This window comes from Pholis gunnellus (assembly GCF_910591455.1).
Source record: "Pholis gunnellus genome assembly, chromosome: 9".
NCBI lineage: Eukaryota > Metazoa > Chordata > Actinopteri > Perciformes > Pholidae > Pholis > Pholis gunnellus.
This window is the reverse complement of record NC_136535.1, coordinates 15,467,448-15,488,367: the sequence shown is the minus strand read 5'-3', so window position 1 is coordinate 15,488,367 and position 20,920 is coordinate 15,467,448. Positions and strand designations below refer to the sequence as shown.

At 43.0% G+C, this 20,920-nt stretch overlaps 1 protein-coding gene across 3 annotated transcripts in view; it reads right to left on the bottom strand.

Annotated features, from left to right (window-relative positions):
* Positions 1–217: 217 nt before the first annotated feature.
* arhgef12a (Rho guanine nucleotide exchange factor (GEF) 12a) overlaps positions 218–20,920 on the bottom strand; it is a 35,629-nt gene continuing 14,926 nt past the window's right edge. Inside the window, exons 4-41 of one of the 3 annotated variants that reach the window (XM_079166719.1) lie at positions 20,248–20,313; positions 16,946–17,044; positions 15,866–15,915; positions 15,574–15,631; positions 15,312–15,484; positions 14,720–14,797; positions 13,790–13,909; positions 13,244–13,342; positions 12,642–12,776; positions 12,300–12,401; positions 10,930–11,040; positions 10,707–10,805; positions 10,181–10,223; positions 9,770–9,875; positions 9,499–9,636; positions 9,332–9,364; positions 8,583–8,697; positions 8,389–8,494; positions 8,097–8,300; positions 7,877–8,015; positions 7,763–7,795; positions 7,521–7,672; positions 7,113–7,259; positions 6,799–6,884; positions 5,899–6,024; positions 5,533–5,647; positions 4,209–4,309; positions 3,925–4,002; positions 3,690–3,765; positions 3,429–3,602; positions 3,126–3,213; positions 2,957–3,034; positions 2,767–2,861; positions 2,468–2,671; positions 2,120–2,356; positions 1,766–1,995; positions 1,576–1,651; positions 218–1,461 (exon numbers count right to left, since the gene is read on the bottom strand). In XM_079166719.1, coding sequence (XP_079022845.1) covers positions 1,451–1,461; positions 1,576–1,651; positions 1,766–1,995; positions 2,120–2,356; positions 2,468–2,671; positions 2,767–2,861; positions 2,957–3,034; positions 3,126–3,213; positions 3,429–3,602; positions 3,690–3,765; positions 3,925–4,002; positions 4,209–4,309; positions 5,533–5,647; positions 5,899–6,024; positions 6,799–6,884; positions 7,113–7,259; positions 7,521–7,672; positions 7,763–7,795; positions 7,877–8,015; positions 8,097–8,300; positions 8,389–8,494; positions 8,583–8,697; positions 9,332–9,364; positions 9,499–9,636; positions 9,770–9,875; positions 10,181–10,223; positions 10,707–10,805; positions 10,930–11,040; positions 12,300–12,401; positions 12,642–12,776; positions 13,244–13,342; positions 13,790–13,909; positions 14,720–14,797; positions 15,312–15,484; positions 15,574–15,631; positions 15,866–15,915; positions 16,946–17,044; positions 20,248–20,313 — 4,181 coding nt within the window. In that variant the 3' untranslated portion in view covers positions 218–1,450. The remainder of the gene's footprint in view (positions 1,462–1,575; positions 1,652–1,765; positions 1,996–2,119; positions 2,357–2,467; positions 2,672–2,766; positions 2,862–2,956; positions 3,035–3,125; positions 3,214–3,428; positions 3,603–3,689; positions 3,766–3,924; positions 4,003–4,208; positions 4,310–5,532; positions 5,648–5,898; positions 6,025–6,798; positions 6,885–7,112; positions 7,260–7,520; positions 7,673–7,762; positions 7,796–7,876; positions 8,016–8,096; positions 8,301–8,388; positions 8,495–8,582; positions 8,698–9,331; positions 9,365–9,498; positions 9,637–9,769; positions 9,876–10,180; positions 10,224–10,706; positions 10,806–10,929; positions 11,041–12,299; positions 12,402–12,641; positions 12,777–13,243; positions 13,343–13,789; positions 13,910–14,719; positions 14,798–15,311; positions 15,485–15,573; positions 15,632–15,865; positions 15,916–16,945; positions 17,045–20,247; positions 20,314–20,920) is intronic. The other 2 variants (XM_079166721.1, XM_079166720.1) reach the window with 2 other exon arrangements.

Below are 20,920 nucleotides of genomic sequence, written 5' to 3'. Positions count from 1 at the left end.
CTAATGCTCAGGTGTCCTTGACCATTCTCATGTTGTAAGTCTTTAATCATTTCTCCATTCCTTAAAGTGTCATTCAATAAGTGCTGTACAAGTCAAATATACTTGTGGTTATACAGAGCACCTTTTCATGGAATTCATACAAAATCAGGTGCACATAAAAGCTTAAATGGGGGAAAAGAAAAATCAAGGTTTTCCTTTTTGAATGTGTCATGGCACCATTTATTTATTAAAGTTATGCATAACCTTCCAACTTGATCATTGTACATATGTTGAACTTCATGACATTATTAGAATATCAGGCAGTCAGATCAGCATCGCCGTGAAAGCAGAAAGAAGCAGCATCTCTGTCAGGAGCTGATACAGAAAGAGCATGAGCGCTCCTTGTAGAGGGGGGGGGGGGAACGGGACAAGATACCCAAATGCAAATGAAGAAGCATGACATATAGAGTGTGGGAGGGGATAAATAAGCATGAAAGACACTGGGCTGTGAGGAAGAGGAGAAGGCTGACACCCGAAAGTGTTCACAGGAAAAAGAAAGGGGGAGGGTCACACGCATAGGAGAAGAGGAGCAGCCGAGAGGCAAAATACCCCTCACAGTGAGGAAGAGGAGGAGGAGGAAGAAAGAGGCAGCATGAAAATGCAACAGGACCAGATCAGAGCCTTCAGACTCTTCATTCTAGTTAACACCACAACTAGAATTTATCTGAAATTCTAGACTTTAACACATTTCAAGAGTTTTTAACACAATGGGATCTAGCCATCACCAGTGCAAGTCTGGCCTCTATCAGTCTGAATATATCCCGCCGTTTCATCAGGGAACGCTAGACTAGCGTGCTTGTGTGCTAGCGTGCACCCAACACTCACACTAACCCTGATTGACTGAAACAGGAAAAGCAGCCAAAAACGGTAACACCATGGCCAAAAGCATGCAAGCAATGTTGGAAACACTTTTTTTTTTCTTTTCTTTTTTTTTTTAAATGAAAAGAAAGAAAATAAATACATCTTGGGATAAAAAAAATCTTAATACATTATCTTAAAATTTTCCTTTTCTTGTTTTGTGTTTCATATATATATATTCTAAACACACATCTTTGTACATTTTGGTATAAGTTCTCTTTCTTGCAGGGACGTCCGGGGAAAATGGGTGTTGTATGGTAGAGGGGTGAGGGTTGTTTCGGGGCAATCCCACTTTCCTGATTGCCTTGTGCTGATGGGGGGGGGGGGGGGCATCATAAAGATGACTCCACTCGTCAAACATTTCTGCTCACACTCAAGTCTCTCATTCTCTGTGGCAACCGTGGGCGAGGGTGATGGAAAAACAAGGGGCTCAGCAGTGAGAGGACAAGCTTATAGGATGTCCAGAATGTCCAGGACACAAGAAGTAGGAACAGACCACAAGGCGGTACTTCCTCTTTGGGACCAGAGCTAAAAGCTGCGGTGCTGTCTTCCACTATCTCTTATCTGGGGGAAAAACAAATTGAGGTGCAGGATCAGAAAAAAAGATGGATAAGGGTTGCGATTCATATATTAACATCTAGTAATTCATATGTTGACACTGAGCATGAATTGAGATACCTTTGTTTCCATCCGTGTCTGCTGCTGACCTCTCTGGCCTTTGGCGTATTAGATTATTGTACTTGGCCTCAACCTCCTGAGAGAAACAAACAAACACGGTCAGATCAGACAGTAAAAATGACCACAACGTTTAAACGGCACACTGTTTTTATACGAATGTGTGTCGGCGAGCTCGGTGGCTGTTTGATACCTTCAGATAGTTGAGGTTGGCCTGAAGGTTTCTGAGGTGAGACAAGACCTGTCTGCTAAAAGAGGAGAGGCTGCCGGCCTGTGACGTTGAAGAAAAACGCAAGTTGATGCCGGAGTCGGCAGCGCAGCCTTGTGAGGATCTCAGCTGCTTTCCTGTGGTTGATGCCAAGATGTCATCATCTGTGCTGCTCTCCCCTGGACCACCGTAACCCCCCAGGACTAAATACCCCGCTGAAAGAATCAAATGATGCGATTTAGTACTACTACTGCAGGATCAAGGAGAGACAAAGAGCACTGAGAAGGTATAATTAAAGTAACTAATAACAGCTAAATTGTTCAAACTGTCCAGGTTTACCATAATCTTCAGGAGAATCAAAGAAGCCCGTGTCCCCGGAGCCCAGGTCCTGAGTTGGGTCCTCTGTCTGGGAGCTAATCTTCTCTGAGCCATTGTGGACCATCACCCGAGCGCGGCTGTCTACGGGCGTCCGCAGAGAGGTGGTCCTGAGGAGACGTACCCCCGTGGAGCGTTTGGTTTGCTCTAAAGCCTCCTGGGACATCAGCTGGGTCACCAACACCTGCTTCAACGCTGCCACTGAGGGAGCGATGAGGAAAAATGGGAGTTATGAGACCTACATACAATGTCTTGTGTGCAGCTGATTGATTGAGCCGATTTCATTTTGAGTCATCTGTTCTGTGTGCTTACATGTTTTCAGTGCTTCGTCTGCTCTGGAGGGGAACATGTTGAACGAGTCTCCTTCTTTGCCGTCTTCCACCGCTTGATAAGGAAACTCTGGGTCCACAAAACCTTCCTCCTCCTCCTCTTCCTCTGCCTTTATTCCCTCAAATGGATTATTACCTGGCAGAGAGCTCTGCGTCACACTTCGAGGCGCCGGACTGCTCTCTTTATCTGAGGGATTGTAATTAGATAAAGGATTATCTGCACAGTCGACTAGGATAGAACATATAAAGCACTATGGATGAGAAGCATGCGTCTCCAGCTACCTGTGGACTGGGTGCTGCCGGTGGATGTGCGGTCTGGGTCTCGACTCAGCCTGGAAACACCTGCTGTAATGATCTCCACGCTGTCTCGCTCCCCACTGACACACAAGCAACATCTTATGTAAATAGCAAGCTCAAAGCCTGAGAACAATCTGATTGGATCATATAAGACAGATGATTACAAACAACATACTCAGTCTGAGGTAATGGTATGACGCTGTGAGGCTTGACTTTCATGGCATCAGCTCTCTGGGTGATTAGACGCTGCCACCTTGTGCAAGGGAGAGAAAAAAACTAGTCATTAGCCTATTTAACAACTGGAGCGATGCAAATTCAATTAATCAATCAAAATGTGGACTAACGTTCTCTGATCTGAGACGGTGGGCGCCATCAGCTCATAGATCTGGGCTCCGTTGTCTGACATGGATAGGACGAAGAAGGACTTGTTGTCTGGCAGGAGAGAGAGAGTGTGGGCAGAAGGTTCAGGGTGAGATTAATCACAATTTTGCCCAACATGCATGAAGCCATAGACTTCCTGATACCGTATTCAGGGTTGCCTGGATGTTGTATGGTGAGGGGTGCTTTCGTTCTTTGTTTTGATCAAGTTACTGTACCGCCGTTTAGAAAAAATGCAAAACAGACCGAGAGATTGGGTGTTAACTGACCTGTGGCCACAGAGCGCACCAGCACAGTATTGAGTTTGATGATGGGGCTGAAGATATTGGTATGTTTGGTATCTGCGGTGCCTGCCAGGTTTTTACTGTGACACTTCAGGATCAGACGTTCATCTTGTTTCTGTAGCAGAACCAAGATGTCCTGCAGCAGGAGGGTGTACAACTCTGAAAGGAGACAGAGAAATGACTTGTATTTAGTTTTTCGCTAGCAATATAAAACAATCAAACTCTTATAATGTGCTGATTACAAACCAATAGTCTTGTCCTTGTTCACTTTCCATGACAGCGGTCCCTCGTGCACCATCGTTCTCTTGGTTAAATCCAAATTCTGAAGGAGGTAGAATGGGAAAATAAATGTAAAGCTTATAAGCACTTGCTAGTGGTCCATGGAGCCTTCTCCACCAGCACTATTTCATACAGCGTATGTGGGTGTACGACAAGTGAGTGTGCTTTAAATGAAGCTAAAAGGGTCATGTGAATAACTCACTTTTAGCTCCAGGATCATGGCGTTGTCTGTCTGCTTGAGAGTAGAGAGGTCCAATCTTCTCTGATAGTCCTCCAACCTCTAGAGAAAGGATGAAAAGAAAACGGAGACACAGGAAAGGGGATAAGTAAGCGCTCTTTAAAAAAGGAAGCCACTGCCTGGGGAGCAAAGAAGGTAGTGGAAAAAATAAACCGTGGTAGAGATGAAAAAAAAAAAAAAGGATGAAACTTAAGAAAAGTCATGGGGATGGCATAAAATAAAAAGCAAGACTTTAAAAAACATCCTACCTGCTTGTCCTCAGATTCCTTTACAGCCTGGTTGACGTGATTGAGAATCTTTCTACAGCAGTCTGCTGCCTGCTTCACTTTGTCCTTCTCCACTGCGTTGTCTGAAAGATATTACGACATCAAATAAGAAGCAAGGCCTCCACAGTGCTGCAGGGGGGCTGTCCGGCAAACGGATATTTCCTCTGGCCATTAGCGCACCATCGTTCAAAACATTAAGATGAAGCAGAGGGGCATTATGATCCTGTAATAGCTGGTTATACTTTATCGTTAGTGCATTCTCTCTGTGTGACACCCAAACCCCAGCCAAGATTAAAATGATGGACCAAATAATGGGCGAGACGTTTCCCAAAATGTGCACAGCCGCTCCATGACCATTAAAACGCTAATCTCTCCATTCGTCTCTGTAATTCACTTGTTGGTAACATGCTGCCACACAGAACCTTGCTTAAGACTTTATTTTGTCCACTTTCTTCTCTCTGTGGTGTTCCATCTTTATCTATTTCATTCTATTACATTCTAAATATAAAATGCAAACTTTGTATTAGTCCTGTATTACCTGTTTCCTTGGTTACTCACAGCGTGTGTACAATTAGTTTCCATGTTGAATGAATTGCCTCATATGATGTAATTGATTTTAGGTTCACAAGAGAGAGTCGTGGCAGTGCAGAGAAACTAGGAGAAATTATGTGTAGTTAAGTTAGGAGGGTTTATAATTGTTTGAAATAGTGGAGAGATTAAGTATAATTGTGGATTGAAACTGTTTTTAAAAGTAAATAATTTCTCTCCCTGACAGAATCAGGGATTGGCGAAGTATTGTGACAAACTTTGACGTGTGTGAATAAGACTGGAGGAGAGGGGTGCGTTTTTGTACTTCCGTGAACTGTAAGTGGTTTGAATAAATGTACAAATCTGTTCTGTGTCTCCTCCATGTTGACTTCATTAAGGCTTCATGCATGTCCAAATGTCCACTGTTTATACTACCGTCACTAGTTTATTAAGCTGCAGCAATTAGTTCAACACCAGAATCATTTTAAATGATCAGTAAAAATCATTTTTTCTTTACTAGTTTCAACTTCTCAAATGTGCCATTTTTATGAAACAAACAATGAATCGAGAGATAATGAAAACACTCTTTTGCTAAAGCGATTCTATCATCATTCAATCTACTTGCCACATTCTGGTTTATTCAAACATCTTGTTTTGAATCATCATGACATCCAACACCATGCACACAGTTAGTATGTGTGCAGTAGAATAACCAGGTGCACAAATCACTGCAAACTGTTGCGAAGGAACTCTGATTTGTAAGGCAACACTCCAGCACCTGTGTACTTGGCGATGTTCTCGAGTAGCAGGGGGTACTTGGTGAGCCGCTGCATCTCTACAGGAATGATGTCTTTAAGCTGCAGTCGGCGACACAGTCTGTTACTCTCTGCCTCCTGCAAAGCAATAAAAAAAAATTAAATCGGGATGGGTGAACTTAAGCTGTCGGCAAAAAGCCAAAATACATCTCTGAACAAGTAAAAATCGTGACTGAGCAATACTAAATGTAGATTCAGAGAATTGACATTTCAGCTGCATGTGTCGTTTTAACTCTTCTGCGAGACACATTCTGAGCCTTCATTCAGTGCAGCAGCTCACACGACACATTTCCCAGATGGAACCGGTTTGGGAAGCATAATGCCAGTACCTGGACGAACGAAGAAAACCGCGAGTCTTTCTTCTGCTTGGTCTTGATGATCTCGAGAGCAAACGGCTGGTTGCTGCAGAACGTCCCCACCGCCTTCTGGATCGTCTCCTCCTCTCCATCGCTGAACTGTAACCACCCAACCCAAGACAGGACAGGACAGGACAGGACAGGGCAGAGACGCCGATCAGTCACTCGATCTGGGTCAGGGGTGGGTAGTTGCTATGGAAATGTCTAGAATATATAGCCACTACAATGAGCAGCAACTCCCAGAAGGGGGCCGGGCTTAAGACCTCGTAGCAGAGACGGCTCAAGTTTAAATGCAGACGAGATCAATGCTCGGACCCTCGGGGGACCATTTACCCTACTTCTACCCCATGGAGGCATTTTAGACAGGGCTGCCAGCTGAAGTGCAGCTACCTCACATCTAATGTATGACACATGATATCGAGATGTCAGCCAAATCTAGGGCACTGACTGACATAACCGTTTACTGAGAAACAGGCTTCCACTTCACTCGCCTGCCTCCACCGTGATTACATTTCTCGGCTGAGTTATTCTTTTGTGTCTTGTCGAAGGTTTTTGACTTTCAGGATTTTGGTGGAGGATTCAAGAATGCAATGTTAACCCCTTCTCTATCATATTTGAACTGTACACAACCATTTTTACATACGCATGACATTTCAAAATGATCAGAATAGAGGCTGAACAAAGCAATCTCATGTCCACATCAACATCTTTTTCTTGCTATAAAGCAATTCCGGGCAGCAGTTCAATATCTTTGTGAACAATCCTTTTTTTTCTTCTTCTTTTTTTCTACCACATCAGTCATCTTGAAATTTATTCAATATCAGAAAATGCTTGAAAGAGGAAATACAATTTCAGCCTGAGAATTGGACTTACCCAGGAGAGCAAGTCGTCTCCTATCTGATCAATTACTGAAGACTCATTTCTCTTCCGAACGGCTGCCATTTGCTCCAGTATTGAAACTGAAAGTCAAAAGAGAGGCAACAATTGTCAGTCAGTGTGTGTTTGTGTACATAAGATGACAAAGATGAAGGATACAACATGAGAATGTGTGGGTGCTGTTGTTGTAGTTAGTTTGACCTTAAACTTTATTTTGATTCTCACTACCTTACTTTTGAGTTGTTGTTTTTCTACTGAATCTTAATGGTTCAAGAGCAGTCATGCACAGATAGGTTTTTAAGGATGTTTACCGTGCAGCTGTAGAATCTCGTCCAGGTTGGTGAAGATGTTCTTGATATCAGCAGGAGGCAGGATGGCCTCTTTTGAGAGCTTCTGGTAGAAAACGTGGTCCAAAACTCTCAGCATCCTTACATGTGCGCGCTCTGTATAAAACAGCTCTGCAGACACAATGCAAGACGTTGATTGAAGATGGCAGATCATTTGCACAACTCAACATGATGCACATTTGACAACAACTTAGGTTGGACCTCAGCAGATGCTCTGCTGCTGCATATCTCTCTCTTCTACATTCTACTCATTAAATTCTATAAAACAACAGTATCTTAAGTACATTCAGGTGGAACCACTTATATTCTTTGACAACATATCTGGTTAAAATGAATTGTAACTTAATGTGAAGTGGTAAGCCATGTCCTCACCATTGATGACTTCCTGTCTCTTGATTTCCTGAGGCCTGAGGCCCGCGAGGATCTCTCGCCCCACCAGCTGCTGCCAGTTTGGAGGGTCATGCTCAGAGTCTGTTCCCTGGTCGTCCTCACTCTGGACGTCGGCTGCACCCAGTCCGTCGAGCCTAGGGCCAGACAGAGAGTTAGCTCTTCATCTGGCAAATAACAACGTGGATGAATTTTATGCGAGTGTGAAAATGATCAGGTATCCTCACCTTCTTATGGCCTTTGGTGTTCCCTCGTGGGCTCTGCAACAGTAAAATCAATGTTAAAAATAAATATTCTCTTCTTAATGGATGGTTAATGCAAAAATGTGACTGTAAATGCACCTGTCGCTTTCTCTGTCATCCTCTTGCAGTTGGTCCAGGCTGTAAAGGTCAAATTGCGAAGCAGGGTACGGCAACCCATCGAGGGGGTCGGACTGAAGGCCGTCACTCAGCCTGGACGGGCCTGAGGTCGGAGTCCCACCTGAGAAACAAGCAACAAGTTAAAATCCATCGCCTCCTCTGTGTTCTTCTTCCACTGACGAGTTTAATCTTAGTCGCTCACCCATATCAGTGTCTCGGCTAGTGTCCGAGCTATAGGTGGCGCTGTTTGGGGATGAGGAGTTGATAGACATGGAGTGTACGAGTTCAGAGCCCTCGCTCGATTGGCTGCCTCTGAGACGACCGGCTTCCATGTGATCACTTGCCCCTAGTGTGGGCTGAGACAACTGTTTCTGCGGCCGGGGGCGACCATCCAAGGCTTTACCTACTGAATGAGGAGGAAAATGGGTGTCAAAATTTGAAAAAGCTTCCGAAGTAGTGTCATAATTCTGGCTCAATCGTCAGTCCTAACTCACCAGATGCTGCTTCAATGCGGCTGGGCCGACGCTGAGGTCCAAGGATACTGGGAAACCTGGGTTTTTTCACCTTCTCTTCTCCTTCCTTTTCTGTCTTAATGCTTTTCTGTAATTTATTAACAACAAGGGAAGTGTCAGGTAGATGATAAAGGGAGAGAGAGAAGGGCAAAAGCGCAAAAAGTAACGTTAAATACCTTGATCTTGGGAAGAAAGTTGATCCTGACACGTTTGGACTCCAGACTTCGAGGTTCCTTGACCCTCACACCAAGGTGCTTCATGTACGTATAGATGACATACTGCATTGTAGTGCTAAATGAAAACAAAAGTGGCAACTCTTTAGTTTAGTTCCTCCATTTGAATTATATCTGACAAAACAACAGGATGCTAAGATTGGAAGTGTCCATATTGTGACTTGCACCATATGTCGTACCAGTCCTCCTCTACAGTTTCTACACAAACCATCTGGGGTATGCTGCGAACATATGGCATTTCAAACAAGACTGTTTCAATCAGTCACACTTTTGAATTATTTAATATAAACACACTGCATAAATTACATGTGTGTTTAATTTGTAAACTGCGGGGGATGTAGAATAGGGCTTGGGTGACACCAACATGTTCTGTGTTCTTGGTCAAAAAATGCAAAACTACATTTTAAAAGGTTGAAAAACATGACTGCCACTGAGAGATATTATTCATTTAGCACAAGATTTTCTTCTTTTTCTAACGATTTAATTTAAAAGGAGACAAGCAGTCTAATAAAGTACTAAATACTGAGTTATTTAGGATTATTGTGACACATTACAGATTGAAAATGCAATGAACCCACAGATGGTTTGAGGGGCCACGAGAGCCCCGAAGTCCTAAATGATCCCGATCGTATGCTTTGAGAAATACTCATCATATCAATCAACCAAATGCTCCACAGTATAAGTTTACTTACCATTTCTCTTCCTCTGTGGTCTGAGTAGTTAACCTATAAACAATACAAAGAAAACAGACTGAGTAGCTGGTAATGGTTAGAAACATGAGATATTTGTGCATCCGAGCAGCATATCTCTGTATGCATGGCCTGTGTGTCAGGTAACTGTGTCTGCATGTGCTACTTACAGGATGTCCTCTATCTTGGTGATGATGTTTTCAGCGTATGAGCGCTCTCTCTCCAGAGTGACACGGTCTCTGCCTTTCTCTTGGTCCAGTCTGGAGAGCTCTACTTCAGCCACTGTTAGGCCCATACTGCGCTTCTGCCTACATGTGCCAACATATCAAGTCATATACAGTTGTTAGGTTGATAATGCCCTTTTTTAATTTTCCTTGATGCGAGAACCAAATCCTCCTTACTAAACTATGGAAAATATAAATTCTGAGTTGACAGGTTTACCTAAAGTCCTCAAGGTTCTTCTGGATGTCAGGAAGCAGAGATTCCTGCAGTGTTTGAACATGTTGTCTGTTTATTTCCTCAGGGATCAGTTCTGTCCGCCGGCGGTCTGCAAACACACGCACACACACACTCATATATACAGTACACCAAGTCTCTAACAGGATTATGTCAAGTGCACACTAAATGCACCCTATTAAGGTTAAGCAATACTTTCCAACCCATCAGAGCATTTGATTTTTTTTAAAACCTCGGTCGGGAGTGTGCATGGCTTACAGGGACTGTATAATGAGGATGGCCAAATGGATGAAGTGAGCCAACAGAAGCACAAAAGGTGACCGTAACAGAAGAAATTGCCTCCTCAAAATGGCTAGAGGCAGATGAGCAAATGAAGCGGAAGCACAGCACACTTACCGAGATCAGTAGAGATGGATTCAGGGACAGCAACTTTCAAATTCTGTAAAACGAAAACAATAAAGATAAATAATTAAATACACTGAAGTCCAGCAAAACCCTTTCAGATCATATAAAATGCCAATGAGAGTACAGATAATAAATCAAGGCACTCGTAATCATGTTATGACCTATGAATAATGAAATAGTCAATTAGTGACAGATATATCACTTTATTCTAACTCGTAAATGGGCAATGTGGTGTTAAATGTGAGTTATTAGTGTAATGCTCCATGTTTTATCAGAATAATCTCATCGTGGTGTTTTTAGATTGGAGTTTGAGCTTTGGACTTTTGGAAAACAACCACAGATGTTGGGGCTGTGCTTGGTGTAATTAGGGCCATTTTGACGTGATGTGGTGACATGCAACATTTCATCCGTTTCTGTCAAAATCTCATCAGTTGTGTGACAGATAGACGGAGGATTGCTTGAGTCGAACGTGCAGCGTTGCCCATATTTCACAGTCGGGAACAAACACTGTACTTACCGCCCCCCGGTCAATGAAAAAGGTGTGGAGGTCCATGAACACCCGTCTGGTCTCTTTGGAGTTGGTCTGCTTGTAGAAGTCAGCATAGAGGTAGCACAGCTAAGGACATAAGATAAAGATTTATTAAAGCAAACAGTGAGCGGTAGTGTCTGCCAGGTTGCACGAAAACAGGAAATGAATACATAAAAAGATTATTATAAGGTGTGAAGGAGGAGGGTCTTACCACAGGAGCAGGGTCGAACTGAGACATGACATGGTGAAGGAAGGCTGCGAGGTGGGCGGGACGAGACTTGAGCTGCTCCATGTTGTTAAAGCTGTTACACTGGCCATTTGTCTGCAACAAAATCGGGACAACAGTTTACATTCGCTGACTTCACATGTGACGTGAATTTGAATAGTATTATTCTACATTTCTTGCAAGTTTATTATCACAGCATTGAACTATGTATAAAATGTTTTGAATATGACAGTTGAGTTTCGTATTAGGATTGTCCCCGTCCCATGTAATGTGCATTTTGGGTGATTCAATAACAAGTGGACAGCTCTAAGTAGTACTCAAGCATTAGAATGCGTCTCCACGTGCGTCTCGGGCGACCACTTGTGATCGGATCTCACTTCCCTGATCTATATGCAAATTAACACGTACATCATTTCCATTTGTAAAGACCAAATGTGTTGTTGATTTTAACCGGCGGGAGGCAGCAAGACTAATTAACAGTTTCCAATTGTGTTTGCGAGGTTTGTCGCCATATACACACACACACACTTCAGTGCCAAATTATGAGTTTGCTTCAAGGGAACAGACTGTGGGAGATGGTGGATAGCTTTGAGAAGCAATAGGTGGCTCTTAAATCCCCATCACCAGCCAACACAACGGATTACCTCAGTCGAAAGTTAAGTCATTCCATCATCTTACAAGCTGTTGTCGATCACATCTCGATTAGTAACACACACACACACACACACACACACACACACACACGTCAGTACACACTGCTAGGAATGTGGGACAGACCACCTCTGAAAGTGGTCTGAGTGATCGTATCTCAATGTGTCCTCCATTCGTCTTATGTGCATTCACACCTGTATTTAGAGCTGTCCACTTGTGATCGGTTCACCCAAGATGCATGTTACTGTCTGCTCTGAACCGGCCCATATATCAGGGGTGTAAATATAGACAGTGCCTGCAGTGTGTTTGCACTGGGGCCCGTAAGGTGGGAGGCCCATAGGGAGTGCAGGCAAAACAGCAAACCCATCTCCGTCATGGTTTTAATTTTTCAGTAGCAATCTATCCAAAAATATATGAATATCCTACATAAACTATAAAAAATATTTAAATGACATGTATAATTTCGGATTTTTTTTGTCATACACAGAAATGCAATGATGATAATATGTATGTCGATGTTGTCTAATGTCAAGTCACTATTTGACGGTACAATATAGGCCCGGTGATTCATTTTGGCAGTGTGTGTGCTTTATAACTAATACCTAGCGTGCATCAGTGCACGTCATAATAGCATTCACTGGGGTCCGCTGTAACTACCTTTCGTAAACTGCCATAGATGTTAATACTGCACTGTGGAAAAATACCTGCTCCTGGTCTGAATCAAAGTAGTCATCCTCAGCTCCAATGATTTGCGAGACGAGGCGGGAGGAAGAGGGACTGCTGACTGTGGTAGGGGACAGAGAGTCCTGGGGAAAAGACAGTTGTGGAATTAGTGTTTTCCATTTAGAAATTCTCCAACTGGACATTTACAGCTCAACTGATCTGATCTGGGTGTACTTGCACTGACCGAGATTATTCATCAACATGTAATGTTTTTCTATAAAACACACTCCAAAAGTTCTCTTTCCCGAGTTCACACCAGGAAAGGGAGTGAATAAGTACATTTCTTTTGGCAGAATGTTCACTGGGCCAAAGAGCACAGTTACCAGGTCAGTGGCATCCTCTGCCTCTGGAGAGTGGCAGGAGTTGAAGCTGTTCCTGGGGGTGCTCTTTGGGCTGGGGCAGGATGACTCTCTTGGGTAAAGGCTCTCTGGAGATCCAGGTCCAAATCCACGAGATATCTGCAGGTGGGATGGAAAAAAAAGCATTACATTATCTGAGTCTTTTGCCTTTAGTTTAGTACGGCTGAAAGTAGACAGGAAACGGGGAGAGAGAAGGGACGACATCCAGCAAAAGGGCTGCGGATCAGATTCAAACCGGGGTTGCTGCTAAGGACTCAGCCTACATCCACTCTACCAGGTGAGCTACCGGGGTGCCACAAACAATTTAACAAAACAAACCTCCAAAAAAAACCAACAACTGCTGCCAATTAATTTATTCCATTCGTTTTCATACATGACCAACAGAAATTTGAATGCAGAATCAGTACATATACTTAGTGCAGCCAAAGCTAAGCAGCGCTAATTAAGATTGATTGAACTCCAGTTTAGCACGAGGCCGTGCATCTATTGTCCTCAAGCTTGCCTAGCCTTGGAATCAAAGTTTAATATAAAGCTCAGAGGGGCATTTTAACTATGTTATAACTTACAGGAGTGCTGCTCCAGGACAGGTCTGAACTGTTGACTCCCTTAGAGTGCTCCGTCTCAAACATGCTACCATCATCTGCATCTCCACCTGGAACAGCCTCCTACAGATTCATGTAAAAACAAGATCTGGTATTAACTATGAACAACCTCATTGCACAACAACCGCCACAAAGACCACAGTGACACATGTTTAGGACAAACAAGGCTCACAGGCCACAATTAACAAAAGTAGGAATTTATGAGTATTTTAACATATTCTCATAAAATAGGACTGTTAAGATTGAGAGAGCAGATTAATGTGTTGACATACATAACACAAGGTTTAGTAAGTGATGTAAATAAAATAAGCTGTCACACAGACACAAAAGAGAGGCTTCCCACAGAGAAAGTCTAATCCTCTGATAAGATTAGGATTAATGTTTGTCTGGAGCGATCCCTGAACGCGCTACACAAAATGATACTGCTTGGATGTTGCTGGTAGATCAGTGTCCCTGGGTACCCTATTCTGTCTGCAAGCACATGGCGATCAAGGGGGTTGTTTGCTTTACCTGTGTTGCCCCAGTGGCCTTGAAGAGCTGACCCTGCAGCTGAGGAATGTGTTTCTTAGCTTCCTGGATGTCTTTCAGTAGTTTGGGGGAGGGGTTCCTGCTGTACTCCTCCTTCATGGCCTTTACAGCAAGAGGGGTGAAATCAAAATAAGCAATCAGGACCAGTAGTAAGCCTCTGGTCTGGCGTGGCTCTATTCAGACCTGGCATTGACAGATCCGATCACCAGTGGACAGCTCTAAGCACAGGTGTGAGTCCTTCAGTGCGACACTGAAGGACTGCCTACTCAACAGATGTCCTCTACGCGAGGGCAAGTACAAACTCGTTCGCTGGCTTTGTCCACAAATTTCGGGGAAGCCACTAGAGCCGATAGAGATACACAATGAATGCGTCAAACATCTTGGACAATTTCCAAGGAATAGACCCAGTCTGTTTTGTTTGGATTTCTTCAGTGGTGTGGTGCGGTGTGATTTTTCCACTAGGTGGGGCAACGGCCCTACAGGTAGCTCAGTGTATTTTGCGTTGCCTTTTTAAACATTAGTATTTTAAAAGTATTTCTCATGTCACACAAACCACTGAGTGAATGCCAGGTGTGAACTGATGTACTTAGAGCTTGACACCCAAGACATATGTTAATGCCAGGTCTGAACAGGGCCTATGTCATGTGTTGAATCTGTTCTGAAGTGTGGGATATTTAGGAAAATACTATTTTAATCTACTGCTTAAAAAACAATCGTGTTAAGGGTACACATAGTACCTGCCTCCTAGCCAACGCAATGCTCTATTTAAAGATGGATGAGAGCTGATCCTTTCATTTTCAACACAGATAATAACCCAATATTACTCAAGAGGGTTTAGGTTCTATTGCAAACGCCTACGAAGAAACACGTGTTACAATAGAGAGAAGAAGTGGCAGTGATTGTTATGCTAACCTGCAGCCCCTGCTGCCCTTTTGAGAGCATCTTTTGCAACATGTCAACCCTCTGGTTGCAGACACTGCTGTTTTCATCCTGTGGGAAAAAAACAAAAAGGCATATGGAGGAACGGTGCATTAGACAACAGATGAGAGGCATTCCAGCAGAGATTAGAAATACGTAACCATGATGCATTTAACAAATATTGAGGCGTACAGAAAATATGTGAGAAGGGATGATATATAGAGAAACCACAACAAAAATTGAGAGCCCATTTAGAGCCGTAGAGTAGATGCACTGAACAATACAATGCTGCTATTTTAGATAGCATGCCGGCATGACGTGTAAAACAACAGTGTCTGTGTTTGGTGTGCGTGTAGTCTATTTAACCCCGTCACCATCTCCGCTGACGGCTTAACTGTGTCATAACTCTGGTGCCCAGAATGGCGAGGCGGAATAACCGCACAGCATTCCCACTTTGAACACAACACCGCAACTTTGAAAGTGGCAGTGATAACCCATATGAAACCCCTCAAGATGATGAGGAGGGAGAACAGGGAAGGAAAGCAAGAAACAGAGGACAACAGAAATGAACGGATGTCTTTAGTACCCATGGTGGTTGAGTGAAGGAGAGGCGGTCCAGAGGACTGTAGGGGCGTTCTGCTGCTGGGGAGTTTGGAGAGGAAATGCTAACCCCGAGCATTTGAGACTCTGCTTCAGACAGAGGGATCTGGGCGAGCCCTGGAGGACGCCCCAACACTGTGAGGGCCACATAGGAGCCCGCTGGAAAGGAAAGATCATAGTCAAAGAGTCAGTTTTACTTAAAAGGTTTTTTTCTTTGTTAAATGTGTGGCTTTTGCTAGAACACTTACATTTGATAAGTTTCACCACCTCAATGTGGTTTGAATGTGTAACAAGGGTCCCGTTAACCTGGAAGACAGCAATGATGAACATTAAAAAAACAGATGCTGAGACCAAAACCTCCCATTCTTAGTTCAGCGTTACATTTCGACATCTCCCTCCATTCCCAGAAGCAGCATAAAGAGAGTAGACATACAAACGGACCAGAAGGTGGCAGCCTACAGCCTCTGTATTGGCCCTGGACAAGAAACCAGTGACGTTAGCGGTTTAAAAAAAAAACATGGAGGAAGATGTACACAATACCTTGATGATCCGGTCTCCTGTCTGAACACCTGCCCGCATAGCAGCCCCATCTGGCAAACGCAACACAAGAAAACAAATGATAACGCAACAGAAGAGGCGAGCAGAGATACAGAACAAATGCAAGAATGAAATGGGTGGAGGGGAGACGCATCAGACATGCAGCTTTATGGTGTAATTGCTGATATTTCTGCACAATGAATAGATAATATAGCCTTGACAGACCAGATGTGACAAAGTGACTATTTGAGTGCCATTTTGAAAGACCATAACAGTGGTTATATTCTACGAAGGACCTGTTTCACAGCTCCACCCAAAACAAAGGGATTTAGGCACGAGACAGGTTATTATGAGCTCCACGCCTGACTCTATAGTCAGCAGCACACAGCTGAAGTATTTTGTAAACCAAATACAGTTTTACTGATACACTATTATGATTTGCATTTTGTATTAGTATGGACATTTTAACTGGTGTCACTGAACTAAGGACTTAATCTTGTCTGATCATTTGGATGATCAAGAAAAGCTGCAGCAAGAAACTACAGATACATTTTGTTCATTTAAAAACAAAAAATAAGTTGTATGAATTATTCAGATGAAACTAAGAAGACTGCTCTGAGTCGAGTCGGGGACAAATGGGAAGCCACACAGAGATAGTCGAACACTCCCATGCACTGACGACAGTAAGTCCTCGATATCAGTTCCTTCAGTTGAAAATGTTTCTGTGACCCGATAACAGCCCACATCATTCTCTACAGACAGGGAAAGACTGCCGGGGACTATATAAGTATCCTGTCAAAGACAACATGATAAAGCAGAAGCTGCAGCTATACTGTGAAACTACTGAGCAGGAAATATACAGTCAATGGCTTCACTTCTCTAAGTAAGTGCCAGAGTGGTGGTGGTTGCTGAGTCCCAATTACCCTTCACATCTGTGTTCAGAGCAAACTACCATGACAGTTTGATGTCAGTGCATGGGAAAAAAAGGGAGCTCATATCTCTATTGCAATTGCTTCGACCAGAAGTAGGTTTTGTAACAACAGATTTTTCTTTCGTCCTTTTAAGTTTGGGACTCCAGCTTACCTTCTTTGACAAGCTGCACAAACACTGGGTTGTCACCACTGACAGTGAGCCCAAAGCCATTTTCATCTTTCTGGATGATTACACATCGTTGAACCAGACCTGCAAGCGAGACAGAAATACATAAACAGTGTCTTCAAAAGTACCAGGAAGTCATTAAAGAAAAACGTACTCACCGGAGTAAGTGCATTGAATACAACTAAACCTCAGCCTTGTTCTAAAACCTGAGCCGGTATTTTAAAGAAATTGAAGAATGTGTTGTGGATAGATACAACCGACCGATAATAATCACACTTTGGAGACTATGAAGAGCAGTTTTTACACCCATTTAATGGACGGGTTCACATTCTCTAAAGTATATCTTAAAACAATGCTCACATAAACCTTTGAATTATCATTGATTTCAGCCTATGTTCCTCCTGTCCGTACTGACCATTAAGATACTTTGACACCCATCACTTACACTAAAATTGCTTTAAAATGGGATCTATTTGCAGCCAGTATGGACATAAGTACTGAGGACAGCAACCACTGTTTTCAATAAACAGTGCACATGGGAATGTTAGTATTGTTTGTTGAAAAGAGTCTTTAACATACCAGCACATAACCCATCTCCTGTAGTCTAACAACATTACAACATCCCATAATCTGAGCATGTACAGTTAATGAAGCTTGTTCTAAGGTTGGTCAGTAAACATTTACAGAGCAACATTTTTACTCTCATTGTCTACTTTCTCATCTGGTGACAAGATACCAAAAACAAATTAAATAAATCCTCTTAAAAACACTAATAACGAGGGCCCTTCTGTGTGAGGTGACGTTTGAAACAGGCGACCCAGACAGGAACGTTACTTTTCAGGTTTTTTTCAGGTGTAGCGTAGCAAAAACAGATTAGAGCTTATCTGATGTCTGGCCGACACTGACTAGACTTACAGGATAGTACAGACAAAAGAACACGCTGTGCAAAGAATGCAAAATGCTCTAAAAGCAAAAAAGTCAATATGGCAAGCTTTCTTAATAAAACACCTTTATAAAAAAGGAGACTTTATATGTAACCCTAGAGCTGATTTCTTGTGCAGAATCGACCAGAGAGGTGAGTCGATCGATGAGGACAATGGTGGGGTTGGGTTGGAGAGTGGGAGGAACAGGAGCTAATACACGGAGAGACGTTAGGGGAAGCTAAAGCCCCAGGCTGGGGGGGGGGGGGGGGGGGGGGGGGGGGGGGGGGCATGGGGAGAGGGTTAGGCAGAGTGCGGGAGCGGGGGGAAGGGAAAGGGGGAGAGGGCAGGGGTGTCAAGGCGAAAAATGATGGGTTAAAGAACTGGTGTGAATATGCCTCTAGATGTTGATCTTTTGCCTTTTGTAGAGGTTTGTGGTTGGTATGTACCGAGAGGATCACTGATCAGATTAATCAATCTAAACTCATGTATTATTCAGAGGTTTGATTGATCTGAAATCTGCACCCTTTGCTGAAACACAAGGTACTCTAGAGAATAAACTGACCTTTAATACTGACAGAGAACCTTAAGCCCCACAATCACAAAAAGGAGGAACCATTACAACAAATCGTTACAATGGCGCATACAAAAGGTCAGACTACTTTCCTTAAATCTAAAAGACTGTTTCAAATAATTCAGAGCTTCAAGTGCTGTTCTGTGATAAAGGCTTTTCATCTGTGCATTGAACCGATTCTAAACCGACGCAAAACTGAACACAGTGGAGATAACGGACTCAAACACACATATGCTTTGTTGAATATGATAATAGATGATATCTTGATGAACTGTGGCCTAGACAGAGGCTACAGCCACACTACTACATTTCCCTTTTAAAAGGCAAATCTTTTGCTACATTTACACTGAGTGTCCACACTACTCCGGAGTTTAGAAACGCAACAGAAGCCGGGTAGATTAGAAAACTCCGGGGTTACCTCGTAGTGTGGACGGGCTGAACGCATACGTTTGGAAACGATGACATAGACACCCGCGTTCGCTACGCGATTGGGTGCTTTGTTTCTACATGGATGATGGATTACAAGCGTTACTGGTCTTGTTGTCTATGCTAGCAGCTGTGGTGCAGTTAAATAAATTCTACATTTTATAATTCTACGACTGCCGACATGCGGAAGAAGCAGCTGTTATTGGAGCGATTAGCGAGCGGCGTGTCTAGCGGCATTATCAGCCCTACGGAGCGGACGTTTGACGTCACGGTTTGAGGCTTTGAGGAGGGCGATGGACACAAAACAGAGGACTATCCCTTTCTAATTAATGCGTATTTTGTTCTGCAAAACTATTGTGAAGTTCACACAGAAACCGTAAATGAACAAAAGCATAAATGCTCTCCAGTGCGACAGGGACTTCAGCCACCCGGCAGAGCTACGAGTGTAAAAACAACGAAACAGAGGAAACGAGAGCGTGTGAGAGAGTGTGAGAGAGTGTGCTGACCACATTTATGGACCCATAATCTAGTAAACTTTGATTTTTAAGTGTTCATTTTAAAGTAAATTTGATGCGTCTGTGAGAGACAGAGCAAGACCTGCAACCTTGTAAAGAAGTTTGAAAAATAAAACGTCTAAAACTTTAAGAAATTTGTCCGTTAAGAGTTTATAGAGGAAGATCTTAAGTATCAATTACCACCTTTCATTATTTAAGACTACACTAATACTATTAATAATTACTATAATATTTATAGTAGTCTACTTCCTGTTTACACCGGCACCCCATGCCCAGTGTACATGAATAGTCATGTGATATTAGCTTTCAGACTTACAGTATGGAATTACGGTTTAAAGTAAACTATGCAAATGTCTCCTGGTATTCCAAAATCTAACTTTGAAGTTCTACAATGGATTCCAATAGTGACCATTTTTTTTTGTGGTGAAAAAAGTTAATAAAACATCACGACAACTTTTCCAGCATACAGATGGATCGTGAAAAGAAGGGTTTTGATTGGTTTCTATGGTTTTGTATCGATTTTTCTTTTAAAAGTTTAAAAACCAAATATCTCACAATCTGTACCAGTTGTTCTGGTCAACAAGTACACAGACCAAAAGACCAACAATGTGGTTATTGGCAGCATACCTGATACCTGTGTACCAGATGAATCGGTTTACCACACAGCACTACATGCAACTCAGCGCTTTGACCACCCAGTCATACATTTAATAATGATTAACAAATACGTGAAACAAATAAAGTTTGCTGTCACTCTACTTAAAACCAACATCTAGTGGCAATTTCACACCCTGGGCTAAAGCATATATAGATGCAGCCGTCACACCAGCCAATCCAGCAGGAGCATCTTACCACAGGACTCAGGCTTCCCCTCTGCTAGCAAACTGCTGCTGCCACTCTTCTGCACCACCAGAGCTTCTGCTCACAGCCCCCACCACGCAGACAGCACAGCAGTGTACAAACACACGCACAAACAAGACAAGAACCAACACAAGGAAAGGAAACACAAAACAGGAAAGAGAAAATCATGAGGGAGAAATAATCATGGGAGGAGAAAATTAAATGAACAAATAGGTAGTTTAATAAAACTTAATGATTTGGACAGGCAGGAGTGCAGTCACTAAAAATGAACTCGCTAGTCTTTTGTTCTACTAACGCATTGTGACTGCAATGACAGTGGTCCCATTTTTCCAAACTTTGTGTCCTGCATTCAACTCACGAGCTTTAGTGGTTTAAGCGCAGATTTGATTGTAAAATGCACCAGAACCGTAATAAAATAAACCGAATTTGCAGGCTTTGTGATTCAAAGGTATTCTGGTAATACTTCAAAGGCCTTACCTAACTGGAACTGAGCCTGCGGCTGGTACAATACCATTTATATTCAATGCACTTCAGGCCCGTCTCTCAAGACTAGATGGTGGATTTACAAGTTGTGGCAAAAGACCCGATGATAAGAAAAAACAAAAGATAGTTTCTGCCAATAACAGGAGGAACCGGTCTTGGTCCAAGCCTTTTTTTAATGTCA